The 17,441-nt window shown below is 37.0% G+C and overlaps 1 protein-coding gene across 6 annotated transcripts in view; it reads left to right on the plus strand.

Annotated features, from left to right (window-relative positions):
• Positions 1–17,441, plus strand: part of arfgap2 (ADP-ribosylation factor GTPase activating protein 2) — a 34,931-nt gene continuing 17,490 nt past the window's right edge. For all 6 annotated transcript variants that reach the window (XR_008632302.1, XR_008632299.1, XR_008632300.1 and 3 more), the window contains exons 1-7: positions 1–141; positions 6,626–6,744; positions 6,885–6,957; positions 9,158–9,289; positions 11,076–11,156; positions 12,524–12,629; positions 13,411–13,467. Coding sequence is in view for 2 of the 6 variants with exons in the window: in XM_055154735.1 (XP_055010710.1) it covers positions 70–141; positions 6,626–6,744; positions 6,885–6,957; positions 9,158–9,289; positions 11,076–11,156; positions 12,524–12,629; positions 13,411–13,467 (640 nt within the window). In the remaining 4 variants the exon portion in view is untranslated. The remainder of the gene's footprint in view (positions 142–6,625; positions 6,745–6,884; positions 6,958–9,157; positions 9,290–11,075; positions 11,157–12,523; positions 12,630–13,410; positions 13,468–17,441) is intronic.

Here is a 17,441-nt window from a genome sequence, read left to right on the forward strand (position 1 = left end):
TTCACGCTGATCTGGACTTTCCGGGAACCCGTAGTTACGTCACCTTATGGAAATTGTCCGAGTGGCAAGATGGCTACCGAACCAAATAAGACCGAAATCCTTACCATTTTCAAGCGATTAAGATCGATCCCGACTAATAAGGTAACGCGGATTCACTTTGTCTTGGGCTTTTTAATGTTTCTGAGTGTGTTAATTGCATTGGCACTTTAAAACAGCCTCGTCATGACGGTGAGAAAAGCAAAGCTAACCCGGTGTCGGCTAATGAAGCTAATGTTAAAGGCAAAGGCCACGTAAACGCTTTATGCTGGATATAATGCGGCTATAATTTACGATAATGTTCCTCTAAAACCACAAATACACTCGTAGATCATTCCCCATGAAACCCCCTACTGTCTTAAACCAAACTATAAGTATTAAATGATGTTACGTGTTTAAATCGCGTTAAAATAGCGACAATCCTGAACCATATGGTGATCGCGTTCGCCGAGTTTCATTGATAAAAACGTATCGCAATAAAAGATCGATTGTCGTTTTATCCACATTGACGCTGTCTAAATCAATAATAATTACATTTACCAGTGATGAATTTATGTAATATGTTTTGCCTTGTCGATACAAAGTGTTCATAATCCAAAAATATCGAAATATCTATATATCCAAATCTCTCGGCACGATATTATCACGATATGCATCTCACGGTACGATATTTATTGCGATATTTCTAAATGTACATGGGACATCTTTTTTTGCTTTTAAAATACTTTGACAAGATTTTGATGTGAATTATTACCGTCATAATCCCAAAAATTTAACTAAAAACATATTTCTTCACTGTTAAACTTTTTTTTAATAAAAAATAAATGTTTAATAATACTTTTACTTAAACATTGAATCCAGAACAAGTATAATATAAAATAATAACAACATTTTAAATAAATGATGTCTCTATAGTCTATCTGTAACAATATGATATGATCTCGTGGGCCAAATACAATTATATCACAGACCAAATTTGGCCCCCGGGCCTGAGTCTGACATGTCTGCTCTATATCATGTCCATTTAATCCAATTTACAGACAGATAAATATCCTAATATTTGGCCCCGCATCAATACTTATCTGCAGAGTAATGTGTTGTGTGTGTTATGCCGTACTGCTCCTGAAAGCACCTCCAGAGTCACGTCACTCGAGCGCTTGTTTACATCCGTGCACAACCATAGATCCGTGTGCCCAACTCTGAAATACTGTTTTAAACACTCTTGTGTGTGATCCACGATACTAACTACGATACTGAAATAAAAATGAACTTCTGGGCAGTTTAGGCCAGCAACAAAACTACTGTTGTTTTCATCAAAGTGAAAGTGCGGACAAGAGAGGACTGTTTCAAAGACTGAGGACACACAGCTGCTGTCCACATGCTGGATTATATAATTTTTACAGACGATCATTTTGAGTCAGGATTAAAAGGACACTTATTTATGAAGAGTTGTGATCTGAGAGGAGCCTGTGTGAGCAGTGAGTGTTGCAAATGTGTCGGTTTTGAAGCTACTTTTAGTTCTTTCTCATTGGTTAGTGTTTAGCTGCTGTAGCTCCCACATATAAACAGCCTCTTACATTGACCTAAAGTCACTATAATGGCTGTACACACATTACTGGACACACATTGATATGTAAATGTGCTGTGAATAGAGGTGTCCGGTATCTAGGATACCAATGGTGGAATAACAAGCCAGACAAAAGTAAACAATGTGGTCAAATTGAATCATTACAAAAGGATCTTCAGAGCAAAGCAACTCACAGAGACACACTGACGGCTAACTACAAAACCCAAGTCCAAGAGATGTGCTACCACGTCCACCCAAAAGAAGAGCTCCAGAGCCTCAAGAGAGTCTACAAGAACTTGCTTCAGCAAAGAACTCGCCTGAGGACTGTCCTTAAGGAGATGAAGAACATGATGCAAGAATTGGAGGACGTAATCAAGAAGCTTCAGATCGGCCATCGAGACCTGCTGGAGAAATATAAAGAGAACACTGAGCCTCATCAGAAGACGAGGAAGGTTCAACGAGAGCACGAGTGTGAGGATGTGACTGTAGAGCAGAGTCTAGAGGAAATCATCTCAGACCTTGAGGCCAAAAGAGAAGAGTGGCTAGCCAATCAGCAGGAGGTGGAGAGGGCCATATCGGAAAGTGGGACAAAAACGCTAAGACTCCAGGATAGAATTGCCTTTCTTCAAGTTTATTTAGAGCAATAAAAAACATGTTGTTAAATGAATAAGTGCTTTTGAACTTTTCTGTAGACCACAGGATTGTGATGTTTCACTTCACAGAGTTTTCAGTAAGCCTAATGTTAAACCAGTGGAGATTTTAAAGGTGCCTGGAATTTTTCACAGTGAGTGTGTTTACATGCACATCAGTATCCCGGGTATGTCAGTATTCAGGATACTGTGTTTACATGCGCGCTGAGAAACCGGGACACTCATATCTTTGTGTACATGATCTGATATAATCTTACAAATGTGCAAATGCAAAAATTAATTTAAATCAATTTAATAAACCAGAAAAAATACAAACCATGAGCTCCTTTAGCAGAGGAAGCTCAGGAGGTTTAACCAACGATACGGGGCTATGAGGTATCCCACAATCCACTGCACAGATCAAACCAAACAGATTCTTCATTAAAATCTTCTGCATAAATAAACTCAACTTTACAACATATAAACCATAGCCACTATAGAGCATTTATTTACATTTTACAGAAACAAAACTTAAAACCGCATGGCTAATATAATTATATATATTTGCCAAATTTGAAAAGTTTGACATGTCTGTGATAGAGGCTGGACGTGATTCTTGTTTTAGCAATATTTAAAATTAGAATACCAGTTGTATATTGTCGTTAAAAGTATTCAGAGTGTCAGAAAGAGACAGAAACTTCTAGTGTTACGTTTTATGATCCATTCAAGTTTTGTGCAAAACTTGTGCCTGTAAATCTCTTGTTCGAGGTTCATTTTGACACGATAATTACAATATTGAGTTCATATATGTTTTATTATTTTATTTATTAATTAATTTATTTCATTCATAATGTATAAAAAGGCATCAGCAGTGTCACAACATCAAACATACAAGAAATGAATGAAACTTTTCAAGACAAAACATCAACACCAATTGTTACTAAACATTTCAAATCATTACATTTAATTTCAGGCGCAATTATTAATCAATTGCAAAAAGAAATCTTCACTTTTATGCACAACAACTTAATTTTCTCTTTCATACATACACATTGTCATCATTGTACTTGATTCTTTTATTTCTTTGTCAAGACTTTTCCATAAGTTTACTCCTTTCACCGCGATGCTTTTCTCCATAACTTTGGTTCTGAATCTGATTTTTTTTTTTTACCATGTAGGTTCCTTTTAAATTGTAGCGGCTTGTTCTTATCTCAAACAGTCTTTGAATATTTACGGTAACACACTGCACTTTGCTTTATACATGACTTTGAGGAGACTTAAGTCAACAATGTCATGCATTTTCAACACTTTAAGTTGAACAAATAATGTTAGATGGAACAATAATTTTTAGAGGTGAATTTTTATCATGGGTTCTAGTGGGGAACCTTTTGCTATTTTTCTATTTGTATGATAAGATTTGAGCTCTAAAGGATTAAATGAATAACTTCTGTGACCCATTATAGAATCAAACCAACTACTAAAGTGTTTTATTCTTCTGTTTATTTATTTATTGCAGTTTGTGTGGGAACATTTTGTTATTTTTCCATTTGTACGATAAAATTTGAGCTCTAAAGGATTAAACGAATAACTTCTGTGGCCCATTATAGATTCAAATCAACTATCGATGTGTTTGATTCTTCTGTTTATTTATTTATTGCAGTTCGTGTTGTACATTTAGAATAGTTTTTTGGGGAATAATCCTGCTTTAGAGTTACGGTGTCAGAGGCATGACACCAGGGAAGTTCAATATTATAATTTATTGTTTATATTTTCTTCATTAGTATATCACACTTCAAAATATGTTATCATGGCAGGCCTAATTCAATTCTTAAAATATCTGAATATTGTTAAAGCGAATGTAAAAAAAAAAAAAAAAAAAAAAGTAAAGATATACATTTTTGTCAGTGTCATCCACCCTTATCTTCTGAGTTAACTTTATATAAAACATATTGTTGTAACAAGATGACATATTTGTTGAATTGTTGTCAGTTTAATCACGCTCGGGGCAGATCTTGTGCTGTTCAGGACAGTTCACATGATGTGGACGCACTTCCGAACCACAAAATAAACAGTTGTTCTTATCGCTGGGCAGTATGACACTTGTAATTACATTTTCTGCTCTTGAATCACTTAAAAAAACAAAACACCTTCAATATTAATTTCCTGAATGCAAACAATACTCTTATAACTAAGCCTGTCAACATTAATAACTGAACGAGTTATCTTTCAATATATGAACGGTGAAGCAATATTTTGGGGGGCAATATTTTTATTCTTTGCAAAATTTGAAAGATTTTTGCTATTTTAGTTGTAATATGATAAGATTTGAGCTGTAAAAGGTTGAATATGTGACTTATTTGGTGAATTATTGGTTCATTTTTCCATTTATTTGTTGCAGCTCATGTCTTTTATTGATACTGTATTTAAAAAGGGTTCACTGGGATTGTTTTACTTCATTTTAATCTCAATCAGGGGCATAATATTATTGTTTAGCTCAGTATTTCTCTGTAGTGATATATTGTGCGACAAAATTTGTTATTGTGGCCGACCTACTTAAAACCATTTCTTTTTAACTCAAAAAATAGTCTAATTTCTTCCTCCTAAATCTGAACTCTGGTCTGTACCGCATGTTCTTACAGAGGACTGACTGTTGACATCCATAATTATGACTTAGCTGATGATTGTCTGCTTGTACATCATAATTCCACCGTGTTTGTCACCACATGAACAGGTTTTTCCTGTGCTTCAGGATGCATTTTTCCAACAAAAACTGGTCATATTTTCTGGTTTCAACATCAGTCCGTTGTGTCATAAGACTTTCCTTTGTCTCGATATCTCACTGTGATTCAAGATCTGTAATAATTAGTGTTTTATATTAGGACTGTAATGTTTACTACTATTAATTAACCTTGAACCTAGTGCGCTATAAAAAATTAATGGATGTTGTGTTTTGATCATCATAGTGATTATCTGGACTATACAGACTCTGAAACACATATGAAAAACCCTTTTATAACAAAAACTGCAACATTATTCAATTAAAATGTAAAAAAAAAAGGATTTTTGTCAATATTGCATTTCACTTATGAATATATATTAAAAACGGTTCACCATACAGAGCTCAACAGTGACTGCGCTCCTGGTTCTGGAAGTAAAATTCTCGTTTTTACCATTGACTTTCCATAGAGAAAAATCCCGCACATTGTCTTACTTAGAAAATATATTTGTCCTAATAAATCTCACATTTTGCAAGTAAGACGATGTCTGGATTTTTCTCTATGTTCTTGGGCTGCTCACTGTCCTCCAACGCACCCATCTCAAGTAATGGATGTGCAAAGTTCTCTTTCTTTTATACTATAGACTTTCTGAGAAAAAAAAAGTGTATATTAAAAGTTTGAAAGCTCAGAGCTCATTAGTCATGTGGTAATTGATGACTACAAGACCTATAATTTTGTTTTATAAATTTATTAAAGCATTTTGCTGATTCTTGCGTTTTAAAATGTGATTTTTGGACTTAAAAAAAACGCATTATAAATATTAGTTTTGCACGCAGCTGGTTATGATGTTTTTGAACTCTTAATATTTTAAATTTTTGAAAAGTTTGAATGGAAAATTTACTTTGGATTTCGAAGTGGGCGGGACAGCTGAACACCATTTCAACCTTTGTTTTGTTGAATGTATTTAAAAAGTCTTAGCCTACAATAGAAATACTCGTTTAATTGATCAAATACTAAAATAATAATTAGTTGCAGCTCTTATTTATTTTCACACGTTGTCTCTTAGGGGAATTGTGAGAAGTGGATAAAACGTTATTGGCTGAAATAGCAGTGTTTCTTCATATTGTACGTGTGACTTGTGATGAGTAATGCTCAGAGAATGCTGCATTCTTCTTGTCATGCTGTTAATATTTTGTCCACTTGCTGCTGCTTTGCTTCAGTAGTGTTTTCTTGAGCCGAGCCTCTGCTCTGACGATGTTTAAATCCAGGCTCAAATGGTTCTGTTTAACTCCATTTTGTTCTGCACTCTTTTCATTTAAACTAACATTTTGTTATAATTGTTTTTATGTATTAATTATTCTGTGAAGCAATTTGAATTAGGGCTGCAAGATTAATCACAATTGAATCAGGATCCCAGTTTGACTGAACAGTCAATATTCTGCGTAAAAACGGATAACCCTGTAGTTTAGAGCTTCATACAAACATGTTCTGTTAGTTTGTCAGTTCTTATTTCAGTCCTTCGTTTTGTCAGTCCTTCTGTACAAGTTTAAAATGTGAACTTTGGGCAGGATCCTTGTCATAATGCTTGTCCTTTTCTCAAATCGTTTAGCCTTACTTTGAATGTCTTTGTGGTTGAACTGTGCTCTTTAAATAAACCTATTTTGCCTTTTTTTCAGGCATGTTTCGACTGCGCGGCCAAGAACCCGTCCTGGGCCAGTATCCCGTACGGAGTGTTCCTCTGCATCGACTGCTCCGGGATCCACCGCTCTCTGGGCGTTCACCTCAGCTTCATCAGGTGAAAGCACTTTTTTATGTTTAACTGTCAAACAAGCATCTCATTTATTGAAACATGTTGAGAAGAAATGTACAAGCCCCAAGCTAAATGTCACGTGTTGTATTAACTAAGAACATTTGTGTGTTTTTTTATTAACTTAGATCAACGGAGTTAGATTCCAACTGGAACTGGTTTCAGCTCAGGTGTATGCAGGTGGGAGGCAACGCCAATGCAGTAAGTACAAGAGAACACTTATACAATGATCATAAAATAGTTTTCTTTTACAGTAGGGGTAAACAGATTTTAAACAGAAAAGTGTAAAGTGTGTACAGTATCACGCACACCAGATTACCGTATTTTCCGCACTATAAGGCTCTTTTCAAACTTTTTCCACATATAAACTGCACCGGACTTTAAATGAAACACAACAGTTGGATGGGTGAGTGGTTTTGTTTATTTGTGGCGTTCACGGTGACTCTGGGCCCGCTGGATTGTCGGCGTGTTCGCAGTGACTCAGTTGTTCAGTTGTATCTAGAAGTGGCACATTGCACTCACTTTTTTGGTTCGTTCCTCCGTTCCGTTCCTCGTTGGCGTGGAGTGATGAGTGTGGCTGCGGGTTTTTTTCGCTGTGCGGTCACTGTCTGCTCTGTGTGTGTTTGCATGCGTGCTGCGGCTTTGTAGTTTACTGAAGTCGTGCTGGGACTCCTGAGTGGATTCGTGTATTGGGCGCTCTGGATTGTGGGGCGCAGTCGTTTTTTTGATGTGGTTGGAGACTTATGAGCACGCCCTATGGTGCGGAAAATACGATAATCTGAATCGAGTCATGCGTTAAAATGGAACATTTCTCTCTGAAAGTGAACACCAGAACATCAAGACTAATATTTGAAATTTGAATTTGTCTGGTCGAAGCATCAAAACAGGGGAAAATCTAACTTTTTGTTACATCCAGTTGAGAGAAAAACAACTGCAAGTTTTTCACAAACTGAATAGTCTGTATTGACGCTAAAATAAGCTGAAGTAAGTCTAAATAAGTAAGTCTGCTTTGGTTCACTTGGGTGTATAGAGTCTACTCTTTAGTATCGAAATAGTTTGAAATTTTAGTAACAACACTACTCATGAGAAATATTGCCCCTAAAAATAATAGTTCCTTATGTCGTGTGTTGAACGAAAAGTCAAGACATGTGAATACTTAATAACATTGTGTCAAAGTGTTTGTGAAGGCCAAGTACACATGACAGCCTCGGATTTATTTAATCTGATCCTTTTCCTGTTGCATCTAGGCACATTATTGTAACTAGTTTAGGCATTTGGGGTTAAGTGCTTTGCTCAAGGGCACAACAACAATAAACAACAAAAATGTTTCTTTTGTAACTTCAACAATTTGCAGGCCATTATGCAATGTCCTCACTTTGAGCTGTCAAAGTACTAAGTTTGTTTTGTGTCTCTGGGCAAGACACTTCCACCCTATTGCCTTAACAATATCATTAAATCAAAATCTGTTAAAAGTTATTATCGATTTTATTATCATTTTTTTGTACTAAATTGAGAGAAATCTTAATTTTCTGCATATTTAACACCTTTGATTTTACTGATATAATTAGGCATGGCACAATAATTACTACATTAACACTTACTAAGTATAAATCTGTAATAACCAGCTGTTTTATTGTAATTCAGCTCATCTGTTGAAGATGCAAAAATAATTATATATCGAATCGTTTAATGTGATGATACAGTATCGATATCGTGGGCTGCTGTATCGATATATCACCATTGTTGTTTTGTATATTTTACTAAATTATTTTGTTACAGCGCTACAGTTTTGTTGCTTGTTTAGTGGAAGGAAACTCGTTAATGCGACACATTTGACATTTTCACTGTTAAAATGTTTGAGTTTCATATGAACTTTGCACAAGAAGTGGGTTAACAAAGACTTTTAGGATCACAGCCATGACTTAGCCTTTATTTTCGTTGAATCGATTTGAAATATTTTGTATCGTATCGGCAACTTGTTAATGATACCCAACCCTATTTAGAAAAGATCTTTGAAATATCATAGGGCTGTGTCAGTGTAATAAAATGGTATCCAGTATTATAGTTTCTTTAATAATAATAATAATTAATATTTTATACATATTTATATATTACACACTTCAAAATTATTAGTAGCTGGTGGATTATTGAATTTTGTAATAGTGTTCCTCGGACTGTGGGACCTGAGCTTCTTCAATTTAGAGTTAATTTTACAGTTTTTATCCTCCTTCTGGATAATTTCTCATTTTGAAGTACATTGGATATGATGTACTTCACTTTTAGACCAAGATTAGACCCGGAATAGTCCTGATCTGCGTACACCCCTAAAGCCAAATCTTGTCTTTGTTGGATGTAAAAGTTTAAGAGCCACTGTTCTAATGTTTCGTTTCCCCGGTGGCAGACGGCGTTTTTCCGTCAACACGGCTGCACCACGAACGACACCAACGCGAAGTACAACAGCCGAGCGGCGCAGATGTACCGTGAGAAGATCCGGCAGCTCGCCAACGCCGCCCTGTCCAAGTACGGGACAGACGTGAGTACAGCCGAGCACCTGCACCTCACAGCAACAGGGGCCTTTGAGTCTCTTATTGTGTGGAGCTTACACAATATAGATCGCCATATTGTTTATTTGAACTGGGTAAATCAACTGTTTTCCCTTTGAAATTATTGATTTTTTTTCCTCTACAAAATTAAATGAGAAGTTTATTTCAGGAATCTCAGTGTCCAAAAAGCACTTTGTAAATCTAATGCTCTATTTTTATTTTATTCCGAATTGAGCACAGTTTGAATTGTGGAGTTAATATCCAAAATGTACGTACTTTGTAACATTGCAATTTGTATGATTTATGAATTATACATTTTTATTGCAGTGGTTTCTTTTATTTTTTTCGCTAATCGATTTTGAAGCAGTACAAAGCAATATTTTCTCAATTGATTTGTGCAAAAACGCAACCTGATTATGAAGAGAAGGGCAATTTATTTTAAAAATTGAACCTTGGATAAAATTTAAGGCGATCGTGCTGCTCACATTTTCTCTGCTCAGCTCTAACTGCAACAAAATGCTGCTCTACTTTTCATCTTGAGCAGGCATGTTGGCCATTTCCTGTCAGCTTCCTGAGCTGCAACACAAACTCACAAACACAGGCTCCGAGTCCATTGTTTTCAACAACTGTTTTCATTCACTGCAATAGATTAATCTTGAACTGTAGTGTCAAATGGGAGCTGACGTCCCTGTAAACACACAAAAAAATCACAACAAAGAGCCGTACGTCTCGTTAGTGAGTAGTGGATTTTTTTCTTTTTCATTTGTGCAGAAATTACTACGCAATGCTGCCAAATCCTACATGTATCACTGATTAAGAAATACAAATAAATTAAAAAATTAACAAAGTACAGAGTATTGGTGGGGGGAAACGGGCTGATCAGAGCAATGACGTCTTGAATACATGAGAATAAAGATTACCATATTTTTCGGACTATAAGTCACTCTGGAGTACAAGTCGCACCGGCCAAAAAATGTGTAATGAAGAAGAAAAAAACATAAGTCGCACCGGACTATAAGTTGCACTTTTTGGGGAAAATTTATTTTATAATTTCAGGGACCGGAAACCAAGATTTCATGGTGAAAGTCAAGTTCTAGTAACAACAGAACAGAGAACAACAGGCTGTTAATGTCACATATGAACAGTTCTTCAGATAAACTATAACATAAACAACAGAACAAGTTTACCAAATTCTCCATCTCACTCCAAATCACTAAATCCATTGAATTCTTCATCCTCTGTGTCACTTTTGAGCAACTTTGCGCAACTTCGGTTTTCACTGAATTCCAAACTTTGTGACTTATAGAGACTTCCAGGAAAGTTGCATGGCGCACCCTCCCAGTTCCCGTGAAGCTGTGTTCTCCATCCCCGCTTTCCGCAAGTCCCTCATAAGTTTCTCGCTCACTCTAAGCTTACTTTCTGCTGCTCAATTACCGTTTTCTGCTGCCTATTTCACTACTTGCAGCAGGACAGAGGCTTTTTCTGCAGGAAACATGCATAGAAAACTGACGCACAAGCCTACAGCGCCCCCTCCCAGCTGTCAGTCTGAAAATTTTAATATATTAGTCGCACCAGAGTATACGTCGCATGAAATACCCAAACCTTGAAAAAAAGTGCGACTTATAGTCCTAAAAATATGGTACTCAAACATGCACCAATCATTCTAAATAAAACTTCAGAGTGTAAATGAGGAGTGTGAAACAACTATGGCGTGGTTAAAAACTCTGAAAAATCTTGCAGCATAAGTCCGCTTTAAGATCTTTTTCTTTTTTACAGCTGTGGATCGACTCTTCGTCTGGAGCCAACACTCCCGCTGGCGAGAAGAAAGAGACAGACTTCTTCGCAGAACATACACAGGTTTGTTAACTGCCTTTAAATCAGTGCAAGAAAGTAATTTCAGTGTTTCCCGTACATAGACTAATCTGTGGCGCAGCACCACAGAATGAAAACCAATGACCACAAATTGATTCTGCCTGTTTCCCTTTAGTAGTTTCTTATATCTAATTATAGTATTTTATTTATTTTATTTGTATTTTATAATTGTTAGATTATACTACTTAATTTTGTTTTACCAGAAAAAGTTAAATACAAGAACAGTTTATACTATTGGTTGAGCTATAGGTCTTGAGTTAAGTATTTGAAATAAAAACCTCAACATTTTGTTGTTGGTTTTTTACCTCCGCCAAGGAGGTTATGTTTTTGCCGGTGTTTGTCTGTTTGTTTGTTTGTTTGTTTGTCTGTTAGCAACATAACGTTATAGACCGATTTTGATGAAATTTTCAGGATTTGTTGGAAATGTGAAAAGGAAGAACTGATTTCATTTTGGGGGTGATCCGGAAGAAATCCTGGATTCTGGATCACTTTGAAATTTTAGTTAACATTGTGGTAAATGGGGCCAAAAATTTTGTTTCTCAATATCTCGGTTAATTATTGACCAAATCCCATGAAATTTGACTGAGGGATGGACAATGGGATCCTCTTTCATATTCCAAAGGCTGATCCGGATCTGATCCAGAAGACTGATTTTATCGCAATTTATATAAAAAATGGGGGTAGTCCTTCCTCTCTGAGTGCTTTTCTAGTTTTGTAATTAATTCCTTGAATGTCAAAGAATCTAAAGTTCAGGTAAAAGCTAAACTTTAACATCAATTGTGATAAGTAATTCTCAACTTGAAACTTAAAATACAGGTCTTCAACTAACATAATTTCTATGTGCAAAGTGTACTGGTGCGCCTTACAGTCGCTCTCTGATCAGGGGAGAGGGCACCACAGAATACTGCTTGGTCTGTGGAAAGCACTGAATGTCCTGAAACAAATATAAGAAACACAAATCTCTGTTAAGTGTGAAAAATGCTCTGTGATGTATTGACCATTATGAGCACGAGTGTCTGGTTGGATTGAACGATATGTGTTAAATGTCTGTGTCTGTGTTCAGGAAACCAATACTGAAAGTTATTTGAATTTGTTTTTGAAAAGTAAAAATGTAATTGAATTGAAAATTGAGATTATAGAAATTAAATGAATTGTATGTGGCCTGCACTCTTACAGTTTAAAAAAAAAAGGTTTAACAATCACACCTGAACCTGGGTTGTCAGTGCCTTAACCTACAGATATAGAGTCATACACGTTTTCCACCATCCTATCAAGATGAGTTATATTTTTAACTTACTAACATTGCTGCGTTCTTAAAGAATCTCATGCAAGTTTTCTTTTGTTGTTTTCAGGTTTCTAACGACTGGAACATGCTGTCTCCCACTGAACCAGAGCAGAACGGTTCCTCTGTCACTTCACCACAGACCGACTCCAACCCAAAACTCCAGGAAGATGCTCGTACGTTAAACTTCTACCAAAATATTAATATAATGTGTTAGTCTTATATCGCGCTTTTCCAGACGCTCAAAGTCGCTTTATATTGTCGTACATTATTAATTCACTCTACACTATTGGTGGTAAACTGCTATTGTAGCGCAGCTGCCCAACACCACCAACATTCACACACACTCAACACTTTCATATCTGGCAGTGTAGGTGAAGTGTCTTGCCTAAAGACACAATGACACTGGCGCCCCAAAATGCTAGCTTGATTCATCAGCCCCTTTCACTTCGTGGAAACCATCTGACCTCGCAGCATTAGGATTCGTTCGCTTGACAGTAGGCGTTTTTTTAAAAAAAATTTATTTAACCAATCGCTGCTATTTGGTCGTGACGTATGTAATATACCAAATCCCGTAGGAAGAAGAGCAATAACGTGATAAAATTCACCAAACATTCTCTTTGTTCCGACTTTAAATCCTCGATCTCGGGAATCGTTGCCAACACAGAATGTCTGTCTTCGTCTATATCCATCTCGACAGCTTTGTTTACTGTTGTGCTGAACCACAAAAGGGACCCAGACAGGTGCTTGAGTTTGACGTCATGGCTTCACAGCTCTTCTCTGATTGGCCGGTGTGCTGTCTACAACTTTTGGGGTTCTCGCAAACTGTCTAGTGTATTTTTATTCCTGACCTCGTCACTGAAGAGAAATGAAATTGCGCGGAGGTACTAGGTGGCGCCAGCCTGGATACCAAAATGCATGAACAAATTTTTAAAAAGTTATTTTTGTTTTCTATAGAGCCAGAGGAGGGGCCAAGCATTGATGGGCTGAGCACGTCTCCTAAAGCTGCTATTGGTGAGTAAAAATAAGAATGCTAATTTTCAATATTAAACCGGTGCCAATATCTGGGAAAAACTTCGATATCACGAATGCCAATATTGGAGCCGACCTATCGCCCATTCCTAGTTTTCAGAGAACACTTTTATTTTGATTTATAGTTCATACAGTTTACTTTTATGTTTTGTAAAAAGGAAACACTCTAAATTCTACCTGGGGTGGGTCCAGAGCAGGGTTGTCAGAAGTATTGAAAATCAGATACTAATCAATAATAAAACGAGTATCTAAACTAGATACTAATTTGAGCAGGTATCGATACTAAAAATACTAAAAGTCATATTCACAAGACAGAAATGAACCTTTCCTGAATAGTTTTAGAATGATTTTGAGCTGTATCAGAACAAGTATAAGAGCACATAGACTAGTATACGCACATGGACACTATGGAACCTCCCAATGGGGTATTGGAGTCGGTATTGAGTATTTTCCTTAGTAACAAAATCGAGTTTGAACTTTTAGTATTGTGACAACCCTAATTTTGCACCTTTATATGGAACCATAAACATTTCTGAGAACATCTATAGAGGCCTTCCCTCACCTACCTTCAAAATACCACTTTTTACATTTTTGTACAACCTAATTTCTCATCTGTCAATCATCGGAGCATTTTCTGTAGGAGTTTGTCAGATGCCATTTGTTCTGCTTTAGAGAGGTAGTCAGGTTGAATGTGCTATCATAAAAAGACACATGTTTTGGAGATTATTTTGACTGTAAATCATGCGACTCTGACATTGAAATATTCTTGGGACTCCATTGATGCTTTGCAGCTGATGTCATCACTGTTCTCTGGGGGTGTGACGTGAACTCAGTGCTTCTCAATTATTTTCTGTCACGCCCCCCCGGAAAGACGAAAACATTTCATGCCTCCTCACTCCACAGAATCACTACCAAACATGGACAAATCTCACACTCACCTTCAGTCGCCTACGAACGAGAGCAAACGTTTCAGTCATGTCTCCAAAGCGATGTGTCCGTTCAGATTCCGCGCTCACCTGCGTCATGAGGCGGCCGCTCCTGTGTCCTCCTCGTCTTTAACGATCATGACGTTGTTATATTTCGGCAGTATCGGCTCCTCTGCTCGCTGGTTTACTGAAGTAGCATTCACAAAGTGGGTTGATTGTTGGAAATATCTGGCACGTTTTCACTGAAAAAACTCAAGTGGCTTATCAGCATGATTGGGGTACAATGTCTTTTAGCAATGCCGTAATTTATTTGGCTTCATGCTGCTCGCTGCCAACATTTTTAGACACAGTAAACACAGCGGTCTTTCCTTGTTACCCACCATAGTCACAGTGAAGCCAAGCGCAACTTGGTGCAAAAAACCCGACACTATATGACACGTATGATTTTGATATCGTTACATCCCTATTTAACATAATTCTTACAGTTAAGGTGTTTAAAGTTGGTTATTGTACATCCCACTGCATCCTATAGTTCAATATTAATACACATGGGGGCAGCTAAAGTTAAGTCAGGTCTTGGGTTTGGACTAATAGAAAAAATCAGGTTCAACATTTGTGAATTTACCTTTTGGCTGTAATGGCATAGATGCTACATTGATGACACATTAACAAAGGTAATAATATTTTACTTATTATCCACTAGAGATGTAGCAATAACCAAAATATCATGATATCATATAGTCAGAGACTCACAATAATATCGTGGGCTGTCAGAGTATATTGAATTAAAAGTTTGTTTGCTTAAATGCATTTTTTTTATAGTAGCAATGGCTAATAAACATCAGGAACTACATATCCCATGATTCATTTCAGCGCAGACAACATGATATAATGTGTTTTTTACTGGAATTCTTGGGTTTATGACAGTAAGAATTCACACAAAAATCTTGTCAGGGTAAAAGCCAAAAAGTGTCCTATCTACAATTATATCAGCCTCTCCAAAATATGCCAATAAATATCGAGAGATTTGGATATTGTTACATCTCTATTATCTACAATACATAGAATTCAGAAATCTCTTGGATGGGGGTCGAGAGCTACAGGTAGTTCCCGAGCTACAGGTTGAAGGCCCCTGGTCTAGTCTGTTCATGGACTGCTTTAGTTGAAGGTATAATTAAGTGTTCTAAGAAGACAAAAGGCTATGACGCAGTCGTGTCACTGTCTGAAAACTGAAAAAGATGTGATGGGAATTTGGTTTTGGAAATAGATTGCTACTGATTGCTGCTATTATTTAATCTATATCATATCTTCTGCATTGGGGTTGTCAAAAGTATTAAAAATCAGATACTAAAACAATATAGAAACTAGGAATGGGCATGATTAGTCGACTAATCGATAATTGATCATTAAGAATTTCGTCGATTATGTTCATTTCTAATTGACAAACCGAATGTGGGTTTCTGTGCGTAGAGACAAGGCTGCGTCTGACAGCGCAAACACTGGAATTGCGGCCTCAGTCCAACATTTGGGCTCTGGCACCTCTTTGGAGACACTGTACCTCTCAGTGAGTGTGTTTACATGCACATTAGTGTCCCGGTTTGTCATGGTGCATGTTTACGCAGTATCCCGGTTACTGCAACATAAAGAGCTGCGCTAAACCTGCACACGTACGATCTTTGAAAACATCGTGACAAACACACAGAACAGACTCACCTTCAGCATCAACATCCCTCTGTCACAGAAAGAACACCTATATTCCACTGAGTCGTGTCCTTTAGTCCGACAGAAGCTGAACCACATCAGCGCACAAGAGCGTGTTGTTTTTTTTCTCCACTTAGTGTATACAGATTAGCCATGCAGTTTTAAGCTTAGTTTCTGTGAGACTTGCGCAAAGTTGCATTAAACACATTCTAATCTCAAACGGGCTGATGTGGTTCTAGAGTGTGTATGGTTTATATGTTGTAAAGTTGAGTTTATTTATGCAGATTAGTAATATTAATAATAATGAGGATACTTATTACCGTATTTTCCTGGCTATTAGATGCACTCTTAAGCCTCCAACCCCATCAAAAAACGACCGCGCGCCCCACAATCCAGAGCGCCCTATACGCGAATTCACTCGGGTGTCCCAGCACGACTTCAGTAAACTACAAAGCCGCAGCACACGCAAACACACACGGAGCAGACAGCGACCGCACAGCGAAAAACACCCACAGACACACTCATCACTCCACGCCGATGAGGAACGAAACGGAGGAACGAACCGAAAAAGCGAGTGCAATGTGCCACTTCTAGACACAACTGAACAACAACAACAAAGCCCAGAGTCACCGTGAACGCCAAAAAGTCCGACTGACCCATCCAACTGTTGTGTTTCGTTTAAAGTCCGGTGCGGTTTATTTGTGAAAAAAGTTCAAAAATAGACCATTTAATGACAGTGCGCCTTATAATCCAGAGCGTCTAACAGCCTGGAAAATACGGTATATAAAAATGTTAATGATTAATAAAAAATTGATTGTTAATTTTCCCGACGATCGATTAATAAAATTTCATCAAATGCCCATCCCTAATAGAAACTAGATACTCATTTGAGCCAGTACCGACACAAAAAAAAAAATCACATTCACGGGACAGAAATGAACCTTTCCTGAAGCTTTAGAATGATCTTGAGCTGTATCAGAACAAGTGTAATCGCACATAGACAAGTTTAGTTTAGTTTAGTTTATTTATTTATTTATTTAATGAGACAGGGACGGTGCACAATCTATATTAACCTTAACAGGAGAGATGCTTGTACCAGGTTACAGCGCCAGTGCCAATTCCCACCTGTAGTCCCTCGGCAGGTTGATGTTATAGTTCATAAAATCAAACATACAAAGAGAATGTCTTTATAATGTCCAGAGCATCATAATAGTTCTGTATCATGATTCACTCCCGGTTCTCTCAGCATCTTAAAAACATTTTTATCAAAGGCATCATTTATTTCATTCACTCCAGAGTAGGGACGGGCATTTGATGAAATTTTCTTAA

Source organism: Boleophthalmus pectinirostris, unplaced genomic scaffold (genome assembly GCF_026225935.1).
Source record: "Boleophthalmus pectinirostris isolate CB_2022bp ecotype Guang Dong unplaced genomic scaffold, ASM2622593v1 HiC_scaffold_19, whole genome shotgun sequence".
Lineage (NCBI taxonomy): Eukaryota > Metazoa > Chordata > Actinopteri > Gobiiformes > Gobiidae > Boleophthalmus > Boleophthalmus pectinirostris.